Source organism: Orcinus orca, chromosome 5 (genome assembly GCF_937001465.1).
Source record: "Orcinus orca chromosome 5, mOrcOrc1.1, whole genome shotgun sequence".
Lineage (NCBI taxonomy): Eukaryota > Metazoa > Chordata > Mammalia > Artiodactyla > Delphinidae > Orcinus > Orcinus orca.
The window spans coordinates 42173201-42198146 of NC_064563.1; the positions used below are offsets into that span (position 1 = coordinate 42173201).

Here is a 24946-nt window from a genome sequence, read left to right on the forward strand (position 1 = left end):
GAGGGTAAACAACTGAGGCAAAGGGGAAGCGGTGAGGTTATCCGTTGTAAATAATAATAATCTGCTCTGCTCCAGAAACCTTGTTTGCATGACACATTAAAAAATTTAACATTATGCGTATCTTTAACTTCTCTAGGTTCTGATAAATTGCTTTTCAGGATGGCTGTCCAATTTACATTCCCACCAACACAGCATGAGGAATTCCTTTTCCACATCACAATAAGGGACTTTCTAGACTCTGAAGTTTCTCGAGGAATTTCTATCCAACAACCATTTCTAATGCCTGAAATAGGCCATGCTTTTGGTGACCACAGTCACCGTGGTTTGACTGCATCAGGGGCTGGCAACAGTCTCCAGTGACTTCTAAAACCACTGCTTCTTAAACCATGGGGAAAATCAACCACACTTCTGTAGAAAACACTGTATTTTTCTCTAACTTTATTGCTTTTTGCTGTCATCAGAAGCATTCCAGGTTCTGGGCATCAGACCACCCTTTTTGGGTACAATTATTTTAATACACTAGTGCATATCAATATTTGGCCAGGGTCTAGTTTTATTTTAAGAATGATCATTCTGTCGACTTGTTTACTACTTGGAATAGTGATCAAAGGGATAAAACTGACTCTTATCATGGACTTAAGGAGAAGGCATTGTTTCCCATGATATGGGAATTTCAAATGTCTCCGTTTAGTCTTTCAACAGAGCACAGTGCTAAGCATTGGTGAAGCAGTAGAGATCAAGGCAGATGGGATAAGATGAACTACTCCTCAGTAGAGAAAGGGATGAAGCAAACTCTGGTCTATTTACCCAATGGAAAATTCCACATGAGCTAGATCTACATGTATGAACAGACATATTTTTAAAACACAGAAAGCATATTACAAAAGATGTATGCAATACAGTAACACATATGTAAAATTTTAAAACAATGGTACAAAACATTCATGGAAATAATACACACCGACCTCAGGAGAGTATTTGCAACAGTTTCTTTCTTTTTGTAAAGGAAAATATTTGAAGTAAATATGGAAGAAATGTAAACACCTCTTCTATCTTGTGGTGGGAATGGATGTCATCTTTCTGCACTTTCCTGAATTTGTCAGTTATTTCATAATCAAAAATAAATAAAAGTGAGGCAGAGAACACAGTTCAGTGAAGCAAAGAGACTGGCAGGGGTTAGAATCTGTGAGGAACAAAGGTTCTACATGTGGGGAGGATTCCTTGGTGCCCTTCAAATCCCTTGTAGAGGGATCTCCTCATTTTGCCTGTGTGAGGCTGGCCTCAGTGGTGATGGTCGTTAAAGGACCATTTATTTCTCTTGATTTTTGCATTTATTCTTGTTGGGTGGCTCCATATGGAAGCTTCTTTTACTCTAGCTCTTCAAACTCAGAGACAAAGACATGAAATGCAAAGTGTTTGAAGTATGTCCTACTGTTTTGTTTTAGAAAACAAACCAAACCTAAAGAACACTGGCACCCAGTTCTACGGTAGGGAAGTGTTACAGAATGGGTTAGATGACACAAGTGATACTTAGAAATAAGGTTCTTCTCTGCACAGTGGGATGGTATAAAGAATGTAGGTTTGGGAGCCAGAAGATCTGCGTTTGAGCCCTGCTACTGTCATTCACTAGCAGTTCTTGGGAAATATCTTATTTCTCGGGGCTTTCAATGTACTTCTCAATCTGCACAATGACTGTGATCCCTAAGCTGCCTCCTTCAGAGAGCTGTTGCCACAAATCAATTCACGGATAACTATGCTACTTTGTAAACTGTAGAGAAGTAATACAAAGTAGTGATAATTATGATGATATGAACGAAGTAAGATAAGACACTCCTTTTTATGCATATAAAATATACAGTGTTTTTGTCTCATCTAGATAAATATATGTAAATCTTTCTGAAATGAATGACTTGTTTAAGAAACACTGATATCAGGCGTCTGAGAAACATATTTCATTTTCTAAAGGCAAGTAACATATTTATCTGCCTGTTTTCGTTAGTTTGTTGTCAAACCTACGAATATTGGGTATAATGAGATGCAAACACAGAAGGATGTAATGCAACGTGAACACTTGAAAGGGTGGTAATGACGTGTGCATGTCCGACGGGGCCACAATGAGATGAGCAAATAGAAATGCACATAGAAATGTGCCTGGGCAGTGGGGTAATGAGATGCATAAATGGTTGGATGTAATGATAAAGGCATTTGTGGGGGACGTAATATGATTTATAAATGGAAACATTAAATAGGGAGGGTGGAAAGGGCAGGTTGTGATAAGCAGCAGAGTGAAAGAATGCAGTGCTGTGTATGAATGGGGGAGCTAATAATATGTGCATGACGAGGGTGTAATGAGATACAAATGGAATGGCATAATGAGGTTCACAGATGGAGGGATGTAATGAGCTGTGCAGAAAGGAGGGAATAATGACAAGCATAAAAGGAAGGATTTAATACTATGAATAAAGAAATGGGTGTAAGAAGATGTGAGGACTGAAAGGAGGAGCAGAACAAAAAAGGGGACCTTGGTGAAGGGATGGGAAATAACAAGGTGGCAAACGGAGCACTCTAATGAGATGCTGAGATTAAAGGGTGCAGTGAGGTGTGCCCACTTAGAGAATAATTAGACACACACATAGGGTTATAATGAGGTATCTGAGCCCTGCTCAGACACAGACCATAGCACTCAGTTCTTACAAAAGGAGTGAAAATGGAAAAAATTCAAAGCAGGGCCATAAATATATCTAAATTGTTACAAATCCAAAAAGAGAAAACTAAACAGGTGATTTAACCACAGTCTGGAAGTTTATGAAGTAATGGTTTTATAGGTGCTGTTTATGGGGCACTTACTCTGTGCCAGTGCTCTGCTGGGTGCTTAACTAACTAAATGCATCATCTCATTTTCCCTTCCTAGCAGCCCTACGAGGCGAGTGGGTTTCCGTGAGGTTAACCAACTTGAGCAGATTCCCAGAGCGTGTTGGTGGTGGAGATGTGATTCAAGCCAAGTCAGCTGGATTCCAGGTGCCTTTGCCTCTTTTCTGGTGTTTCTGTAAGAGTAGGCTGTGGGACGTACTGCCTCAGAATCTCCTGGATCATTTGTCTACGATGCAGATTCCCAGGCCCACCCAAGCAAGTACCCCTTGCAAGATCTGCAGAGGCCCCAGGAATTTGCAGTTAAACAAGCTCTCCAGGGACTCTTGACGTGCTAAGGTCCAAGAATTACTCAGTGAAACCAGCACTGGAGTGACGGTGTTCTAATGCTTCCCATTAGCTCTGGGGAAAGATCACGGAGAAAGGGGCTTACGTGCAGTGTGGGCGGCTGCGATGGCTACAAGTGGGACTGGGCAAGGAATTACCAGACCCTGGAATGAGGCGTCAGATGATACTCTGGACTGTATTTAGCGGAGGACTTAAAAAAGTGGCTCCTTCCCCTCAGATTGGTCTTCATTAGGAACCCCAAATTATATTGAAAATAGCATAAAAATTCAAAGATGTACTGAAAATAATTAGACTCTAGGAAATATTTGTTTACTGAATTTAAAAATATGAAGATTACTCCACAGTCTGTGACCTCTAAGGGAAAGAGGGTCATGTGTTCTTAGGACCAAAAGTTTGCCAATCTACATGCAACTTTCAGAGTCCTTAAAAAACAAAAAAAGCCAATAGTGCCACTGATTCTTCTCCTTCTTGATATGTCTAGTATTGAGATATATAAACTGCTATGATTTTTTAGATTAAAAAACCCCAGAATTTATATCTTGAAATGAGTCTTAAACTTGGATGATGACACACGTTTTAGTGACACAGCCTCTGCCTTTTTAGAAGTCTGTTTCAGAATTGTTTTTAGAGTATATTCGTGAGCCACACATGAAAAAGTTTCATTACTTTAGTGAAGTCCAACTTTTAACTTGGAAACTATTATTCAGGTTTTCAAAAATATATTTATTTGTTTTTGGCTGTATTGGGTCTTCGTTGCTGTGTGCGGGCTTTCTCTAGTTGCGGTGAGCTGGGGCTACTCCTTGTTCCGGTGTGTGGGCTTCTAACTGCGGTCTTGTTGCTGAGCACGGGCTCTAGGTGCACAGGCTTCAGTAGTTGTGGTGCAGGGGCTTAGTTGCTCTGCGGCCTGTGGGATCTTCCCGGACCAGGGCTCGAACCCGTGTCCCCTGCATTGACAGGCAGACTCTCAACCATTGCTCCACCAGGGAAGCCCTATTACTCAGTTTGAGTAGTCTCCTTTTATAAGAGACTTAAGCCTGGATACATTTTGGCTATTGTGAAAATAAAGCTCATTCTCAAAAGATGAAAGCTTTGTCATTCATTTTGTTGAGAGGGGTCTTACACAGGAAGTGCAGGAAAACAATACTAGTTCCGGTTTATTGAGCTCTTACTATGTATGTCCCGGTCACTGTACAGTGATCTTGCATATATTTCCAAATCTCATAACACCCCAGTGAACTGGGTACTAGTGTTTAGTGCACTTCGCAGGTAAAGAAGATGAGGCACGGGGGAATTAGATAAAAGAACTGGTAAGTAGTGAAGCCAGGATTCAAACCCAGGTCCTGAGCTTCAAACTACTACGCTTCCACCTTGCTTGAAGAGAGGTGCTGTTTTTGTCTACTAGCTCAGTGCCCAGTGTCTGTAGGCATTCATACAATATCCATGATAGCATCAAGGGAAAAAGAATAAGATTGTACTCATGCACTGATTATTTAAGAAAAGAATCTAAACCACTATTGAATTAGAACAGACATTTCAGAGGGACTGCATACCTCTGTTCCCCCAGGAATCGAGGTATTTCGTTAACTATTTTCTGAAGGGTTTTTCTTTTTCTTTTTTTAATTTCCTTGACTGATGCAGAACATCTGGCTGACTGTGAAGGAATGTTCACTACAGTAGTAAAATTGACATGCTTCATTATAAGACAGTCTGGCTTGTGAAACATGAAGGAAACACAATACGTGTGATCAGCCAGGATTTAAAATAAACCAAGAAAATATTTATGCCGATTTTAATTTCTTTAAAAAAGCTTATGTACAACATAAGCACAGTATATGTGAATGGTGGTTAGGGGGATATTACTGGTGTGTATTAATTAGCCAAGTAAAAGGGTAATAATTTTCTAGTTTTTAAATAGTGAATGGAACTGTCACTTAGGTTTAATGTGTTTACAAAATCATGTGCAATCACTTAATATAATGAGTTGTATGTATGGAATTGTTTAAATGAGGGGCTCAATTAGATTGTTATAATGTATAGCTGTTAAGGGGAAAAAAGAGTGAATCCAAATGAAGGTAGAGACAGAATTTAGGGAGGCAAAGTTTAGAATCTGGCTGGACTTCCAAACTCAGTGGTCCTAAGACATCAATAAAAGTCATGCTTATAAAAGTTCCAGAGGACGTGTCAGTTCTCAAGGAGTCTGTTCATCTTCAAGCCTCTCCTCTTATGTTCATCGTGGTAATCCCAGATGAACTATTACGTGGCTATGGTGAAAGAATGCAAGTCCACTGATACTAGATAAACTGTGATAAAAATTCATCTTATGCTTAAGCTAATGCTCAAGCATTGAGTATTACCAATACTTAAGCATTGGGAAATGCTTCCCAGCATCGCAAGCCTTATGCACAGAGCACGGTGTAAACGTGGCCGTAGTCACATTTAGCCTCATCTGGCCTCTCGGCTGTTGTCTGTCTGCCTTCACTTTGGTGAGGAGCTCATGGATGAGCTTCTGCCCTTGTTTCCAAGGGGAATGGTAGAACATAGGTTGGTGCTGGGAGAAGTAGAGGGGTCTTGTGAAGAGAAGCTCAGCACAAATCCATTGTCTTCATTCAGAAAATAACTTTGCTTTTTTCTGGGCTCTAAAGACCATCTTTCTGTTTCTCAAGTGGAGTCTCCTAGGTGTAGACTCTTCCTCTTCAGCATAAATCTTTTCTTTGCTCTACATCTTTTTTTTTTTTTTTTTTTTTTGCGGTACGCGGGCCTCTCACTGCTGTGGCCTCTCCCGTTGCGGAGCACAGGCTCCGGACGCGCAGGCTCAGAGGCCATGGCTCACGGGCCCAGCCGCTCCGCGGCATGTGGGATCCTCCCGGACCGGGGCACGAACTCCTGTCCCCTGCATCGGCAGGCGGACTCTCAACCACTGCGCCACCAGGGAAGCCCTGGTCTACATCTTTACCCTGTATCTTCTCAAACATAGATCTCCCCTACCTTGAAACTTTTCACGATTTCATTACCACTCAACCAAAAGACAAAAGCCCAATCCTGGATGAACTCCATTTTAGCCCCTGAACAGCTGATCACTGCTGGAGAAAATCATCTGTCTGTTTTAGTTTAAATCTGTTATCTCAGAACCCAAATGGATGTTCCTTGTTGCCAGACAGTCCTGCCATCTTTCTGTAGCAAATTCATGGTTCCTTTCTGTGAGAATTTCATTTCAAACTTCCTCTTTCCTCAAACCTCCTACATTCCATTCCTCCTTCCCTGACTCCACATTCAGCTGACGGCCTCACCTCTTATTTCATTGAAAAAGATGAAAAGCCATAAAAAAGAACTCACTCATCTTCTCACCACCAAATCCACTAATTGACCTGGGCCTGTGTGGAGTCCTTTTTCCTCTCACCTGCTCATCATTCTCGCCCTCTCTATTGCTTTATCCCAACAACGTATAAAGGTGATCTGGGGGCTTCCATTTTCAACCATCTCCACACTTCCTCCATCACCAACCCATTCAGCACCATACTTTTAAAATGGCTCCCTACATGTTCTAAGTCTCCTTCCTCATTCTTTCTTTCTCAGTTCTCCACTGACTCCTGTTTGAACCCTGCTCTTAAAGCTCCAGTAAAACTGCTCTAAGTTGCCAAATTGGATGGATGCTTATCTGTACTTACCTTCCTTGATCTGGTTGCCAAATTCCATCCAATTCCCTTTCCTTTCTTTCTTGGACTCTCTCTTGAGATATGTGACCTCTACTCTTTCCGGGTTTCTTTTGTCTCTCGGCTGTTCTCTGGCCTCAGTCCTGAACAGGGTCCTTTCCCTCTCTGTGCTCTCTTCCCAGATGGCTTTAATCTTCCCATGGCTTTCATCATCTCTGTGCCAACAATGCCCTCATTTATATTTCTGGCCTAAACCATTTCCCGTTTGCCCACTAGACAATTCCACCGGAACATCTCACAGGCATTTTAAACTTAAGATGTTCGAAAGTCTCCCTTACCTTTACACCCCACTCATTTACCTCCAAAATTTATATTGAATGTGTCATTTATTTCTAGCCCTCCAGGACCATCCCAGTTTTAACTACTCTTTTTCTCTCATCTGGATTAGCAGTAGTTTCCCTTGTGATCTCCACGATTCTACTTTTGCCCCTTTCTGATCTAGCCTCCACACAGCAGACTGAGTGATCTTTCGAAGACAAGCTGGGTAATGTCTGCTGCTCGAAACTCTTGGGTGGCTTCCCACATACTGCAATAAAATCTCTTTGCCATGGCTTAAGAGGCCAGGGGTAAATTCCCCCAGACCCACTCTCAACCCCTTAATCTTCACTCTCCCTTTGTTCACTGGGCTCAACCTTGACCCTTACACTCCTTCCAACACTGTGGAAGGGGAGTGAGTTGACTCCTGCATATGCACGACCATTCACTGGGATATAGGAAGAGGAAAATGGAATTTCCACATTCTTTTTCATCTCCTCCTTTACAATTTCTGTTTTTGAATATGTTTTCTAATGGAAATAATGAGTATAATACATGTATATAATTTATAAGTAAATAAATATAAACATGGAGGGTGCTCACTCTAAAAACTTTTCTGATTGGATGTGTGATTTAAATTTGGAGAAGAATCCTCTAATATGCCAACGTTTTGACTTTCTTTTTAAATTCTTCTTCTTTTGTTTTTTGTTTGTTTGTGTGTGTGTGTGTTTTTAATCTCAAAGCCTTTATGCAAATAGGCTCCTTTGCCAGGAAAACTTGGACACCAGCTCAGAGAAGACTTCCCTGACCATCCATCAAATGCCCTCGTCCTTCATCTCTCTCTTCAGGCATTTTATGCTTGTACAGCATCTGTCAGTGTGGAATTGTGTATTTATTTACATGTACATTACTTGTCTCCATGGGGCAGGGTGTGGTTGTTTAAGTTCGGTCTCTGCACAGTACTTGGCACAGAGCAGGCATTTGTAAAAAATATTTTTAACTGAATGAATGAACTTGAGTCATATTTACCATGACTTCGCTGAGATCTTTTGTCTCTTCCATGTTACTGCTCATGTCATTTCTCCGTACATGGAACCACTTTCCTCTTTCTTTTAAAAGCCCAGATCTTGTATTTTAATGTCTACCATTCCCCCCAACTTTGCATCTGCATCCACACTCCGCCCTCAATCTGCCCTCCCAACCCCCTTGCCTGTGGTTTCCTGTCATGACTTGCATTCCCATGGAATTTACCCCATAATCAATGGATTTACCACTTGCCCGCCTTCTTTGGATGGATGCTTATTCACACCTTCTTTTTATCTCTTTACCTCACCTTTGCTTCTTAGATATGCCTGTCAGGTTTTCCTGGTTCTGAGCTCATAGCCTGAAAGCCTAAGAGCCCTCCACCCCATCTAGGCTTCTGAAATCTCGAACCTAATTTCCATCTACCCCATTATTATCTAGCTTGCTCCAAAAGGGAGATTCAACACAGCTAACCTCTCTGAGACACCTGGGTTCACACTGTTCTCTTTTGAGGCTGGCCTACCAACACTTGTCACTTATATCACACATGTACACTTGAATTTCCGGTAAGATTTTGAAGTTACATTCTATATATAATAAGCCCACTACTTATTTACTTATTATGTATTTATTTATTCAAGCACCATGTTAACACGGTAACTCAAAACACTAAATCTAAGCCTTTGGGAGCATCAGAAGGTCTCTTTTTGTTCTACCAAGAATTGGAGCTTTAGTTTTATTTATACTTTGACACTACAGCCAGTTACCCTGGGAACTGTCAAGTGTGTTCGCAGCAATGTGGACTGAAAACAAATCTCCAAGTGTTAGCCACATGGGGTACATTTTATTTCAGCAGTAAATTTAAATTTTTCTGGTTTCGTTTCCATAATGGGCATAGCTTCGAGAACTCATTTCTATGGCATATGGAATTTCTCCATGCTTTGGGAACTGGAACATGTGTGTCAATAAAAGAGACCCCTCTCTCGCATTCCAGCCCTTCAGCAATCTCTGCATCAGCTTTGTCAACTGTCTGGTCCTCTGATAATCAGAGCACTGCTCCCTCTGAAGGGCTGGGTGCACGTGCCCTGGAATGGAATTATTAATAGTATCTCTAGTTACTCCACAGAGGCCATTCTCTTCATTTCTTAAATAAATCAATGGATTTTCTGCCCTTTTTCTAAAATCCTTATTTTACAGTGAAAATTGGTTATCTTAAAATGGAATTTTCTTTTTTTATTATGTATTTTTAAAATTCATTCCTCTATCTTCAGCATCTAGAAGACTACCTGGCAATTGTAAGCACTCTAATTATTTACTGGAAACATAAATGAACATCTCCTCCTTCCTTAAGATGTTAAAGACCAATATCTTTGACATTGCCAGTATGATGCTGCATCACTCATCTCTGCTTAGTAAAATAAAATTTCCCTTATTTAAATAAACTGCTCAGTTACTTACATTTACTTACAAAAAGCAATATAAGTAAAAGTGGTACTTCTGTAATTATATTTTTCCCTTGGTTGTAAAAGAAATAGATACTTAGAGAAAATTTAGAAGATAGCTAATCCCATCAACCAGAGCTAATCATTGCTAACATTTTGGTATATTTCCTTTCGGCTGTCTTAATGGGCAAATCTCAAATAATCTTCTTTATATAAATAATTTTGCATCCCACAATGTGGTATCTGACGTAAGCATTGTTTCATGTCATTAAACATTTTTCATAAACATGATTTTTCATGGTTTCTTAATATTCTTCCCTATAGATGGATGTCTATATATATGTATTACTTTAATTGTCCCATCTTTAGACATATATGTTATGTACATTATTATGATATATCACATATTGTAAATTATTTTATATTAATAATCTAAATTATATATTAGAAAATATTATACTACATTGTGTTATAATGTGTATATATATATTTTTAATAGATCTTTATTGGAGTGTAATCGCTTCACAATACTGTGTTAGCTTCTGTTGCACAACAAAGCAAATCAGCCATATGCATACACATGTCCCCATAACCCCTCCCTCTTGAGTCTCCCTCCCATTGTCCCTATCCCACCCCTCTAGGTCCTTGCAAAGCACGGAGCTGATCTCCCTGTGCTATGCTGCTGTCTCCCACCAGCCAACTATTTTACATTCGGTAGTATATATATTTCGATGCTACTCTCACTTCGCCCCAGCTTCCCCCTCCCACCCCAAGCATATGTATATAACACTTTCATTTTCCCACCTTTAGACATTTAGGCTGTTAACAGATTACTCCAAAGTATTTTTTTGGTGTGGGTACCTTAAGTTCTATACACATTTCAGATTATTTATTTAGAACAGATTCTTAGAAGTAGAATCACTGTGTTAAAGGATATGAATATTTTTAAGACTCTTGACCTGCATTGCTAAATTACGTATTTAGAAATGCTGAAATAATTTACACTCTGACTAGAAATGTGTGAAAGTGTCTAAACTCCCTTACTCTAGCCAGCACTGATTATTGCCTTTTTAAAAATGGATTAAAAAGGTACTGTTATTTTAATTTCAATTTTTTAATCTTGACTAATAATGAGGCTGAATACTTTTTCTGCACTCAAAGTCTCCTTTGAATTATTTGCTCATGTCTTTGGCCCACTGATTATCGATTTGCACGAACCCACAGTATCTTAAGGATATTAAACTTGTCTTTCATACTTGTTACACATATTTTCAAGTTACTAGATTTTGTTTTTAAAAATTTTATATTTTTTGTAGTTAAATATATTAATCCTCTACTCTTAGACATTACAGGTTTAATCAGAAAAAAAAAGAAAAATAAAAAAAGAAAGGAAGAAAGGAAGGAAGGAAGGAATAAAGAAAGAAGGAAAGAAAGGAAGGAAGGAAGGAAGGAAGAAAGAAAGGAAAAGAAGGAAAGAAAGAAAAGCATGTACAAAGGATAATGTAACAAACACCCATGACCCTGCAGGCCAAATTTAACAAATGCTAATATTTTGTTTCTGATTTTTTAAAAACAAAATTATAGATGCAATTGAGATCTCCTTAATTTTCTTCCCAGTAACATTTCCCTCCTTCCTTTCCCCAGTTCCTCGTTATCCAGAGGCAATGCCATCATGAATTTGGTGTGATTCTAAATATGCTGTTGTATTTTTATCACAAGTATATGTACCCATAAATAATGCATAATACTGCTCAGTGTGTTTCAAAAATATATGCAAGCTATCATACTATTCATATCATAATTTTGCAACTTGCTTATTAAAAATCAATATTATGTTTTTAAGATTTATTCCATGTTACTACACATAGGTCTAATTAATTCACTTTCACTGCCTGTGTAGCATGACTATATCACGACATTTTTCTGTGTCCTTCTAATGATGAGCATTTGCATTGTTCCTGATTTTTTGGTGCAAACAATGTTCAGGTAACATCTGTATGTCTTCTGGTGCAAGTATGTGAGAGTTTCACCTAGAAATGTAATTGCAAGATAGTAGGGTACATGAATTTATAATATAACCAGCTATTGCCAGATTGCTCTTTTAAAAAGGTTGTAAAGGAAAATTTGTCTTAAACCTTGTCTAGGACAGAACATTTTTATATGTTATAATATAAAACCTCCTTGTGGAAAGAAATGAGCATTTCCTACTTAAATGTTCTGAAAGAAAGAAAGAAAGAAAGGAAGGAAGAAAGAAAGGAGGGAGGGAAGGAGGGAGGGAGGGAAAGGAAGGAAGGAAGGAAGGAAGGGAAGAAAGAAAGAATATGTGAGGTGATGGATATGTTAATTAACTAGATAGGGGAATCCTTTGTGGGGGAAAATGCTTAAGGGTTTTTTTCTGATAAGTTGTAAATGTAATTAAGTAACTTCTGGAAAGTTACTCACCTACCCTGACTGCCAGCTAGTTGTCATTTATGAATCTAATTATTGACTACATATTTTTTTTCTTAAGTACTTTTTTCTTTTTTAAGGAGATAAACCTGTTTTAGTCTTATATGTCATGTATGAACATTCTTATATTTTTACATCTTTGCCAAAACTTGTATTGCCACAATTTTTTATTCTTGCCGGTCTGATCATTGTAAAAAGTATTTCATTTTTAACATTTTAAATCAATTATTTCAATGATTTTTAGTGAGTCTAAACATCCTTTCTTAGGTGTTTTGGCGACTTGAGTTTTTGTTCAGTGAATTTTCTGTTCATGTTCTTTGCCCAGTTTTCTCTTGGGTTGTTTGTCTCTTCCTTGTTGATGTGTAGGAGAGTTTTGTGTGTTACACATATTTTATTTTATTTATTTATTTATTTTAATTTTTAAATTTTATTTAATTCATTTTTTATACAGTAGGTTCTTATTAGTCATCAATTTTATACACATCAGTGTATACATGTCAATCCCAATCTCCCAATTCATCCCACCACCACCCCCTCACAGCTTTCCCCCCTCGGTGTCCATATATTTGTTCTCTACATCTGTGTCTCAACTTCTGCCATGGAAACCGGTTCATTTGTACCATTTTTCTAGGTTCCACATACATGTGTTAATATACGATATTTGTTTTTCTCTTTCTGATTTACTTCACTCTGTATAACAGTCGCTAGATCCATCCATGTCTCTACAAATGACCCAATGTTGTTCCTTTTTATGGCTGAGAAACATTCCATTGTATATATGTACCACATCTTCTTTATCCATTCGTCTGTCGATGGGCATTTAGGTTGCTTCCATGTCCTGGCTATTGTAAACAGTGCTGCAGTGAACACTGGAGTGCATAGGTCTTTTTGAATTATGGTTTTCTCTGGGTATATGCCCAGTAATGGGATTGCTGGATCATATGGTAATTCTATTTTTAGTTTTTTAAGGAACCTCCATACTGTTCTCCATAGTGGCTGTATCAATTTACATTCCCACCAACAGTGCAAAAGGGTTCCCTTTTCTCCACACCCTCTCCAGCATTTGTTGCTTGTAGATTTTCTGATGATGCCCATTCTAACTGGTGTGAGGTGATACCTCATTGTAGTTTTGATTTGAAATTCTCTAATGATTAGTGATGTTGAGCAGCTTTTCATGTGGTTCTTGGCCATCTGTATGTCTTCTTTGGAGAAATGTCTATTTAGGTCTTCAGCCCATTTTTGGATTGGGCTGTTTGTTTTTTTACTATTGAGCTGCATGAGCTGTTTATATATTTTGGAGATTAATCCTTTGTCTGTTGATTTGTTTGCAAATATTTTCTCCCATTCTGAGGGTTGTCTCTTCGTCTTGTTTATGGTCTCCTTTGCTGTGCAAAAGCGTTTAAGTTTCATTAGATCCCATTTGTTTATTTTTGTTTTTATTACTCCAGGAGGTGGGTCAAAAAAGATCTTCCTGTGATTTATGTCAAAGAGTGTTCTTCCTATGTTTTCCTCTAAGAGTTCTATAGTGTCCAGTCTTATATTTAGGTCTCTAATCCATTTTGAGTTTATATTTTTATGTATGGTGTTAGGGAGTGTTCTAATTTCATTCTTTTACATGTAGCTGTCCAGTTTTCCCAGCACCACTTATTGAAGACACTGTCTTTTCTCCATTGTATATCCTTGCCTCCTTTGTCATAGATTAGTTGATCATAGGTGCGTGGGTTTATCTCTGGGCTTTCTATCTTGTTCCATTGATCTGTTTCTGTTTTTGTGCCAGTACCATATTGTCTTGATTACTGTAGCTTTGTAGTATAGTCTGAAGTCAGGAAGTCTGATTCCTCCAGCTCTGGAGTTTTCCCTCAAGGCTGCTTTGGCTATTCGGGGTCTTTTGTGTCTACTAAAAATTTTAAGATTTTTTGTTCTAGTTCTATAAAAAATGCCATTGGTAATTTGATAGGGATTGCATTGAATCTGTAGATTGCTTTGGGTAGTATAGTCATTTTCACAGTATTGATTCTTCCAATCCAAGAACATGGTATATCTCTCCATCGGTTGGTATCACCTTTAATTTCTTTCATTAGTGTCTTATAGTTTTCTGCATACAGGCCTTCTCTCTCCCTAGGTAGGTTTATTCCTAGGTATTTTATTCTTTTTGTTGCAATCATAAATGGAAGTGTTTCCTTAATTTCTCTTTCAGATATTTCATCATTAGTGGATAGGAATGCAAGAGATTTCTGTGCATTAATTTTGTATCCTGCAACTTTACCAAATTCATTGATTACCTTTAGTAGTTTTATGGTGGCATTTTTACGATTCTCTATGTATAGTATCATGTCATCTGCAAACAGTGACAGTTTTACTTCTTTTCCAATTTGTATTCCTTTTATTTCTTTTTCTTCTCTGATTGCTGCGGCTAGGACTTCCAAAACTATGTTGAATAACAGTGGTGAGAGTGGACATCCTTGTCTTGTTCCTGATCTTAGAGGAAATGCTTTCAGTTTGTCACCACTGAGAATGATGTTTGCTGTGGGCTTGTCATATATAGCATTATTAGGTTGAGTTAGGTTCCCTCTATGCCCACTTTCTGGAGAGTTTTTATCATAAATTGGTGTTGAATTTTGTCAAAAGCATTTTCTGCATCTATTGCGATGATCATATGGTTTTTACTCTTCAATTTGTTAATATGGAGTATCACATTGATTGATTTGCGTATATTGAAGAATCCTTGCATCCCTGGGATAAATCCCACTTGATCATGGTGTATGATCTTTTCAATGTGTTGTTGGATTCTGTTTGCTAGTATTTTGTTGAGGATTTTTGCATCTATATTCATCAGTGATATTGGTCTGTAATTTTCCTTTATTGTAGTTGTCTGGTTTTAGTATCAGTGTGATGGTGGCCTCATAGAATGAATTTGGGAGTGTTCTTTCCTCTGCAATTTTTTGGAAGAGTTTGAGAAGGATGGGTGTTAGCTCTTCTCTAAATGTTTGATAGAATTCACCTGTGAAGCCATCTGGTCCTAGACTTTTGTTTGTTGGAAGGTTTTTAATCACAGTTTCAATTTCATTACTTGTGATTGGTCTGTTCATATTTTCTATTTTTTCCTGGTTCAGTCTTGGAAGGTTATACCTTTCTAAGAATTTGACAATTTCTTCCAGGTTGTCCATTTTATTGGCATAGAGTTACTTGTAGTAGTCTCTTAGGATGCTTTCTATTTCCGTGGTGTTTGTTGTAACTTCTCCATTTTCATTTCTAATTTTATTGATTTGAGTCCTCTCCCTCGTTTTCTTGATGAATCTGGCTAATGGTTTATCAATTTTGTTTATCTTCTCAAAGAACCAGCTTTTAGTTGTATTGATCTTTGCTATTGTTTTCTTTGTTTCTATTTCATTTATTTCTGCTCCGATCTTTATGATTTCTTTCCTTCTGCTAACTTTGGGTTTTGTTTGTTTTTCTTTCTCTAGTTCCTTTAGATGTAAGGTTAGATTGTTTATTTGAGATTTTTCTTGTTTCTTGAGGTAGGCTTGCATAGCTATAAACTTCCCTCTTAGAACTGCTTTTTCTGCATACCATAGGTTTTGGATTGTCGTGTTTTCATTGTCATTTGTCTCTAGGTACTTTTTGATCTCCTCTTTGATTTCTTCAGTGATATCTTGGCTATATAGTAACATATTGTTAGCCTCCATGTGTTTGTGTTTTTTACGTTTTTTTCCCTGTAATTCATTTCTAATCTCATAGCGTTGTAGTCAGAAAAGATGCTTGATATGATTTCAATTTTCTTAAATTTTCTGAGGCTTGATTTGTGACCCAAGATGTGATCTATCCTGGAGAATGTTCCGTGTGCACTTCAGAAGAAAGTGTAATCTGCTGTTTTTGGATGGCATGTCCTATAAATATCAATTAAATCTATCTGGCCTATTGTGTCATTTAGGCTTCTGTTTCCTTATTTATTTTCATTTTGGATGATCTGTCCATTGGTGTAAGTGAGGTTTTAAAGTCCCCCACTATTATTGCATTACTGTCGATTTCCTCTTTTATAGCTGTTAGCAGTTGCCTTATGTATTGAGGTGCTCCTATGTTGGGTGCATATATATTTATAATTGTTATACCTTCTTCTTGGATTGATCCCTTGGTCATTATGTAGTGTCCTTCCTTGTCTCTTGTAACATTCTTTACTTTAAAGTCTATTTTATCTGATATGAGTATTGCTACTCCAGCTTTCTTTTGATTTCCATTTGCATGGAATACCTTTTTCCATCCCCTCACTTTCAGTCTGTATGTGTCTCTAGGTCTGAAATGGGTCTCTTGTAGATGGAATATGGATGGGCCTTTTTTTGTATCCATTCAGCAAGCCTGTGTCTTTTGGTTGGAGCATTTAATCCATTCACGTTTAAGGTAATTATCAATATGTATGTTCCTATGACCATTTTCGTAATTGTTTTGGGTTTGTTTTTGTAGGTCCTTTTCTTCTCTTGTGTTTCCCACATAGAGAAGTTCCTTCAGCATTTGTTGTAGAGCTGGTTTGGTGGTGCTGAATTCTCTTAACTTTTGCTTAACTGTAAAGCTGTTGATTTCTCCATCGAATCTGTATGAGATCCTTGCCGGGTAGAGGCATCTTGGTTTTAGCTTCTTCCCTTTCATCACTTTAAGTATACTATGCCACTCCCTTCTGGCTTGTAGAGTTTCTGCTGAGAAATCAGCTGTTAACCTTATGGGAGTTCCGTTGCATGTTATTTGTCATTTTTCCCTTGCTGCTTTCAATACTTTTTCTTTGTCTTTAATTTTTGCCAGTTTGATTACTATGTGTCTCAGCGTGTTTCTCCTTGGGTTTATCCTGTATGGGACTCTCTGTGCTTCGTGGACTTGGGTGGCTATTTTCTTTTCCATGTTAGGGAAGTTTTCAACTATAATATCTTCAAATATTTTCTCTGGTCCTTTGTCTCTCTCTTCTCCTTCTGGGACCCCTATAATGTGAATGTTTTTGTGAATAAAGTTGTCCCAGAGGTCTCTTAGGCTCTCTTCATTTATTTGCATTCTTTTTTCTTTATTCTGTTCTGCAGCAGTGAATTCCACCATTCTGTCTTCCAGGTCACTTATCCATTCTTCTGCCTCAGTTATTCTGCTATTGATTCCTTCTAGTGTAGTTTTCATTTCAGTTATTGTATTGTTCATCTCTGTTTGTTTGTTCTTTAATTCTTCTAGGTCTTTGTTAAACATTTCTTGCATCTTCTCGATGTTTGCCTCCATTCTTTTTCCGAGGTCCTGGATCATCTTCACTATCATCATTCTGAATTCTTTTTGTGGAAGGTTGTTTATCTCCACTTCATTTAGTTGTTTTTCTGGGGTTTTATCTTGTTCCTTCATCTGGTACATAGCCCTCTGCCTTTTCTTCTTGTCTATCTTTCTTTGAATGTGTTTTTTTTTTTCCACAGGCTGCAGGATTGTAGTTCTTCTTGCTTCTGCTGTCTGCCCTCTGGTGGATGATGCTATCCAAGAGGTTTGTGCAATTTTCCTGATGGGAGGGACTGGTGGTGGGTAGAGCTGACTGTTGCTCTGGTGGGCAGAGCTCAGTAAAAGTTTAATCCACTTGACTGCTGATGGGTGGGGCTGGGTTCCCTCCCTGTTGGTTGTTTGGCCTGAGGCAACCCAACACTGGAAGCTACCTGGGCTCTTTGGTGGGGCTAATGACAGACTGTGGGAAGGCTCACGCCAATGAGTACTTCCCAGAACTTCTGCTGCCAGTGTCCTTGTCCCCACGGTGAGCCACAGCTACCCCCTGCCTCTGCAGGAGACCCTCCAACACTAGCAGATAGGTCTGGTTCAGTCTCCTATGGAGTCACTGCTCCTTCCCCTGGGTCCCGATGTGCACACTACTTTGTGTGTGCCCTCCAAGAGTGGAGTCTCTGTTTCTCCCAGTCCTGTCGAAGTCCTGTAATCAAATCCCACTAGCCTTCAAAGTCTGATTCTCTAGGAATTCCTCCTCCCATTGCTGGACCCCCAGGTTGGGAAGCCTGATGTGGGGCTCAGAACCGTCACTCCAGTGGGTGGACTTCTGTGGTATAAGTGTTCTCCAGCCTGTGAGTTTCCCACCCAGCAGTTATGGGATTTGATTTTATTGTGATTGCGCCCCTCCTACTGTCTCACTGTCGCTTCTCCTTTGTCTTTGTATGTGGGGTATCTTTTTTGGTGTGTTCCAGCATCTTCCTGTCGATGATTGTCCAGCAGCTAGTTGTGATTCTGGTGTTCTCACAAGAGGGAGGGAAAGCACGTCTTTCTACTCCACCATCTTGGTTCAGGGCCCTTACACATATTTTAAATAACTTCTCCCAGGTTGTGCTTGCCTTTTAACTTTGTTGTGGTGTAATTTGTCATACAGAAATTTAAACTTTTTAAATACTCGAATCTATTCATATTTCCTTTATGATTTCTGTTTACTTATGTCTTAAATTCTTTCTTATCCTGAAGTCACAAAGACAACTATGGGTATTTTCTTCTACTTGTTGTAAAGTTTCATTGATTACATTTAGAGCTTTATCTAGAGTTAGTTTATTTATTATAGTGTCTGGGTGGGATCTAATTTTATCTTTTCCATCTGAAAAGTCACATGTCCCCCATATTATTTTTAAAATATTTTATTTTCTCCTCACTGATTGGAAATCTCCTTTCTATCATCTACCAAGTGTCCATATATGCTTGGAACTATCTCTGGACTCTTTATTCCTTATTAGTATTAATTTATCCCTACAGCAATAATCACCTCCTCATCTTATTGTGCTTTTAGAATAAGTTTTCATTTCCTAGTAGAAAAATTTTCTCCTCTCTGTTCTTTTGCAGAACTGTTTTGGTTATTCTCAAATCTAGGATCACTTTGTCAAACTCCATGAAGAAATTCTGTTGCTATTATGATTGGAAATAAATTGTATTTATGATTTGAGAGAAAATTTCCATTTGTGTAATCAGTGTTCCTAGCCATGAGAAGGGCATATCTTTCCATTAATCCAAGTTTTTAAAAAATGTTTTTATTACTATTTAAAATTAAGAAAAGTAGTCAAGATAGATAGGTTATACTCCCATAACAAACACCAAAACTTCTGTCTTTAACAAAACAGAAGATTGTTCCTTCATCATGCGAAGTGTGTGGTGGGTCTGGGTGTCTCTCCAGAGCAGCAGTCCTCTATGTGGTAGCTTGGGGTTCCAGGTTTTGTCCGTCTTCTGACAACTCAATATCAACATTTGCTTCTGCAGTCCCCATGGTAGGGTAAGAAAGGGAAGATGGAGAATGGAACACTGGCTTTGAAAAGTCTGCCTGGAGTGACACATATCCCTTCTCATTATATCATTGGCTGATCAAGGCTTACTTCAAGAGGCAGGGAACTGTAATTTTACAAGCCAGAGTAGAGAAAACCCAGATATATTGGTGGTGGACCCGATGTCACCATGGTGTATGCTTGTGCTCTAGCTCTGCACCTGATTAGGTAGGTGACCTACGACAGGTCCCTATGCTTCCAATTTTAACATCTGGAAAGTGACAGGATTTATTTACTTATTCAATTGATACTCATCATTTATTGAGAGCCTACCATGTGCCAGGCACTGTGTGACCCTGGAAATATAATGGTAAACATAGTGCATCCCTTGCCCTCAAGCACTTTACAAATTAATAGATAACTTACTGTTGATTTTCAATTCTAAAATTCCAAGATTTTATTAAAATGAATTCTCAATAACAAACTCTCCAGAGCATTATATTCTAAAGATTTAGGCATTTTCTCAGAAGTGTCTTCCTTTCTTCTATACCTGAATCCAGTTGGCTGCAGTATTAATTCTATCACAGCAACAGATACACACATGCCCATCATTTTCAAATCACTAGTGTATGTACAGACTGGCACATATGGTGAAAAGAAAGCAGACTTTGGACCATTCTCACAGCTATTGTGAATTTCATGGGAAGAACACTTCATAAAATAAAGAGAGTAGAAAATCAATTTGATTGAGAAATACCCAGGTTGATAAACTTTGTCACACAGTGCACATTCCAGACATCAAAGTTTTTCTATTAGTTATGAATAAACCAAATTATAGAGTTTTAAAAATTTATAAAACATTTTGGTTTGCAGTTAATTTTTCCCTAGAGGAATATTTATTGGTATGAAATAGAAGAAATATGAATAAGTATACTTGTGAGCATGCACAAAACTGGTTTGCGAAGTTCTGGGGTTTTTTTTCAACCTCTTAGGACTTGAAGCAGTCTGCTGAGGTTTAATTTACAAGTTCCCTCTAGTTAAACTACAGTTCACTATGAAACATTTATAAGAATTTGAGGCATTGTCTTTAAACATGATACAAAACTTTAAAATTTGCAGGAAATATGCAAAGAATTCCATTCTACTTTGCATTGATGCAACTATGGCATTTCTTTTATTCTTAATACTACATGTCTAATTCTTAAACCAAAGCCAAAAAATAGTGATGCAATAATTGGGTGTGGCTTCAGTGTCTTACAGACCATACTAACTAAATTTCTGATTAATCACACCCATTTCTCATCTTTTCACAATCCTTCAGCACTTAAGAGGTATTGAGTTATGTTTCACTATGTAACAGCTTTTGATTAATTTGCTAGTTGTTTGTACTTTGAGTTTATTTAATATTAGTATGTTTGTTCCCCTTCTCAATAGTAAAACAAGGACAAAGACCATGATCATATACTCTCAGAATCTCTGGTTTGATCAGTAAGCATCCAATGCTTATTACTGGGCTTTCTTCAAGGCAAAATAAGGATAATCAGGATCTCTGAGTATGAGAAGGACTTACAGAAGCTGGCAATTTACTAAGGAGAGATCAATAACCATTCTCTATTCTCATTATCCATGTTCTTCCTGAGTTATCCAATCTACTGTCATGACATCAAGTGCTATCTTTGACTCCCAAATCCATTATCTCCAGTCATGTCCTTCTTCCTGAGGTCCACAGTGGCAATTCAACCACCATTACCATCTGGTTATCTACACAAACCACTCACACTCAAAATATGTAAGCCAGAATGATTTATCTTCTACCTCCACATCAGCTTCCTTTGTGGTCTCTCTTTTTCAGGATGGTGCCATCATCCATTGGCCACACAATGCACCTGGAGTCATCCTTGGTTCTTTCAATTTCCTTATCAGGCACCAAGTCCTGTTGATTCTGTTTCTTTAATGGCTCTTGAATCCATCCTCTTCCTACAACTTCCAACTTTAGCTCAGGCCTTCATTTCCTACCTGACTACAGTAGTTGCTTCCTTTGTAGTCTTCCTGTCTCCAGTCAGGCTTCCTCTAATCATTCTCTCCATAGCCAGGCCTGTGACCTTTCTCATGGGCAGATCTGATCACGGCAGTGAACGTCCACTTCTGGTTACACTCTGTTGACTGGATAGGCATAGCTCCACATTTTGGTCCTTTCCCAGTTCAAGGGCCTGCTCGGGAGATCTCGGCCAACTGTGTTCTGAGAGTGATGCCCCTGTTTCCACACTCCTAAAATGCTCTGTCTCACATCATCCTTGTCTGCCTCAACAGAGCTCTTTCCCACCCTGACCTTCCTGTTCACCTTGTCTTCCCTTTCTTTGTGGTGACAGCAGAGGGCAAGGTGATGAGAGGAAGTATCGAAGGATGAAATGAAAAGCACTAAAGAAGCTGGAGCTTGATTCCCCAATGCTCTTTCCTTTTCAGTCCTAGAGTTGTCTGTCTTCTTTTGTAAAATGTTTTCTATTCCATACCATGTGTGTGGTTTTTGTGTGGCTCTGAGTGGGCAGTATTATGTCAGTCTGGGAGCCTCAAAGGGCAGTGACCTTGTCTACTGATATCTCTAGGTCCTGAGTCCACTATAGTATGACATGTAAATCATTACTTAGTGTTTTCTAATAATAAAAGAAAATAAAGGAATGAAGGGAAAAAACTGAACTATCAAGAAAAGGCAAACTGTTTCAAGCTAATCTTGAATCTTGGTTTAAAATAACATGTCCAAGGAAAAAAGCATTTACCTTCTGCTGTGGGAATGTGGACTCCATCATGGCTGTTTCAAAGCTGTGAGCACCCTCTGCCTGGGTCTTCTCCCACAGAGCTCTGAGAAATTGCACAGAACGGCTCTGTATAGACAGGGGCTCAGGAAACAGGCTCTGAAAGGGCATTAATGAGAGAAACGTGACATGTTATCTCTTGTCCTTATTGTTTGATTGACTATAAAGCACTATTAGGCTTGGTCTGAACTTAAAAATGGTTTAAATTTAAATAAAGCTACAGGGAAAACTGTCTTGAAGATCAAACATATGGTACATTTCATGTTTTTTATTTCTTAACAGAAAATTTAACATAAATAGGATTTTTTTTTTTTGGTGGTACGCGGGCCTCTCACCGCTGTGGCTTCTCCCGTTGCGGAGCACAGGTTCTGGACGTGCAGGCCCAGCGGCCATGGCCCACGGGCCCAGCTGCCCCGCAGCATGTGGGATCCTCCCAGACCGGGGCACAAACCCGCGTCCCCCACATTGGCAGGCGGACCCCCAACCACTGCGCCACCAGGGAAGCCCATAAATAGGATTTTTAAGACAGTTGATATTGATCTCTATAAATATGCCTAACCTTTGTAATGTAGTATTTACTTCAATCATTTCTCAAGCATGTTACTTAATTGGAAAATGGTTAATATTAATATATATATTTATTTTTCAAAGATCTGAGAATTAAGGTATAAAATTAAAACAAATATCAAGAGAGTACAGAGTACAAATATCAAGTTTATTTATACAGAGTAAATCATGAAGAATAGACATGAAATAACCAAGAGTTCATTGTTCAATTGCTCAGATGTGAACAGTATGAGTGGGGGGGTTGGGGAAACACAAACATTTTCGGTTATAAAATGTGTAATGGCTGAATATTCTTAGAGCTTTAAGATATTCTCAGTTTGGGAAAATGAGATTGTCAATGTAAAAAAAGAATCACATTTACATATATATCATTCAAGCCAATGAAAATAAAAAATTTTTAACATCTTTATTGGAGTATAATTGCTTTACAATGGTGTGTTAGTTTCTGCTGTATAACAAAGTGAATCAGCTATATACATATACATACATCCCCATATCTCCTCCCTCTTGCATCTCCCTCCCACCCTCCCTATCCCACCCCTCTAGGTGGTCACAAGCTGATCTCCCTGTGCTATGTGGCTGCTTCCCACTAGCTATCTATTTTACATTTGGTACTGTATACATGTCAGTGCTACCCTCTCACTTCGTCCCAGGTGGAGCTTGATTCCCCCTCCCCGTGTGTCCTCAAGTCCATTCTCTACATCTGCATCTTTATTCCTGTCCTGCCCCTAGGTTCTAAAATTTTCAAAGGAAGATTTAAACTGTTTGTATGTTTACTAACCAATTATGTGTTTAACAGTTATTTACATGTTGTGGTGTTACATCTATGAATGTGAGAAGTGTCTCAATTCAAGGGAACAATTTTATAAAAACATATAGAACATAAAAGTCACAAAATTATACACACACACATATAAAATACCATATATATTATCCTTTATGTGTGAGGTATAATAAAATAATGATTTTGCCTTGTAAAATCCCATTTTCTATGTCAATGACTGTCCAAACATTGACTTATAAGACTCTCTAGGTGGTCTTTGTGTACAAAGTTTCTATTTAGTAAGTGAATAACAATTTTTTTTCCCAGAAAAATCTTATTGTTATCCTCAAGATGAGCTGCTTTTTATACTGAGTGGGAAAAGGCAGAGGATCTTATACCCTGAGTAAGTTGCCCACAGATTTAAAAAGGTTAAGAGCAGTAACAGATTGATTGTGAAACCCAAAATGTGCACACATGCTTTGCTGTGCACCTGAAACTATCACAACGTTGTTAATCAGCTATACTCCAATATAAAATAAAAAGCTAAAAAAAATGTGGACACATCTGGGAATTTCTTGATTATTATCAGAAACTTATACAGCATATGATCTTTCACTTAAAGAAGAGCAGGACCTGATTTAATTAATCTTCATTCCAAAGAGGTCCATTTAGACTGGAATCTGTTAATTTGAGAACTGCATGAAGGCATAAACTGACAGAGAAGGGGAAGAGTCTGGCCCAGCATACAAGGCTAGCACTGGGTTTGTAACTATCATGTCAAAGATTTGATTTTTATTTACCTCAAAGTCAGGCTTCATCCAGATCACATAATATCAAAGGTGTGGAAGAAGAAAGGAAACATTATAGTAAAAAGAACAAAGAAGAAAAGCAGCATAAACATGTTTTTTGGTGAGTTTGCTCAAAGAGAAAAACAAATAATCAGACTAAGTCAATAAAATAAGACTGAAGGGGCAAAAGTAAAATCAAGTTTTCTTGGTTTGTTTTCGGAAAACTGACACCTGTTAAGAACAAAGCCAAAGATGAAACCCATTTGAAAAACATTAGTAAAGTAGAAGAAGAATAAGATCGTTATTTCAAGAAAAGGAAGAAAAATCAATGCTGTTTTTTATATTCATATACAATTTGATTCACATCAAAATGTGAGTTGTTCTCATCAAGGAGCCACGATGAATGTGAATTATACACACCTGCTGAAATAGGAACATGATCTGGATCCACGGCTGAGGTTCTTGGCTGATGAGAATAAAACTGGATTTACTGTAGAGGCAATAATGACCCTTTAGGGAGCAAGTGAAGAACAGCTTTGCTACACAACTTCTAACAGAATCTAGAAACAAATACACACAGCATTAAACATTAGATTCTTCCCAGAGTTACACCTTATACTTCAACATACAAACATCTTTAGAAATACATTCTTTAGTTTTCAGTCTGTGAGCTAATA

General features: G+C 38.3%; 1 protein-coding gene across 1 annotated transcript in view; it reads right to left on the bottom strand.

Annotated features, from left to right (window-relative positions):
• The window catches only part of VEPH1 (ventricular zone expressed PH domain containing 1), a 211604-nt gene that overhangs the window by 29962 nt on the left and 156696 nt on the right, over positions 1-24946 (bottom strand). Inside the window, exons 10-11 of the mRNA XM_049709730.1 lie at positions 24690-24829; positions 22116-22250 (exon numbers count right to left, since the gene is read on the bottom strand). Of these exons, the coding sequence (XP_049565687.1) occupies positions 22116-22250; positions 24690-24829 (275 nt within the window). The remainder of the gene's footprint in view (positions 1-22115; positions 22251-24689; positions 24830-24946) is intronic.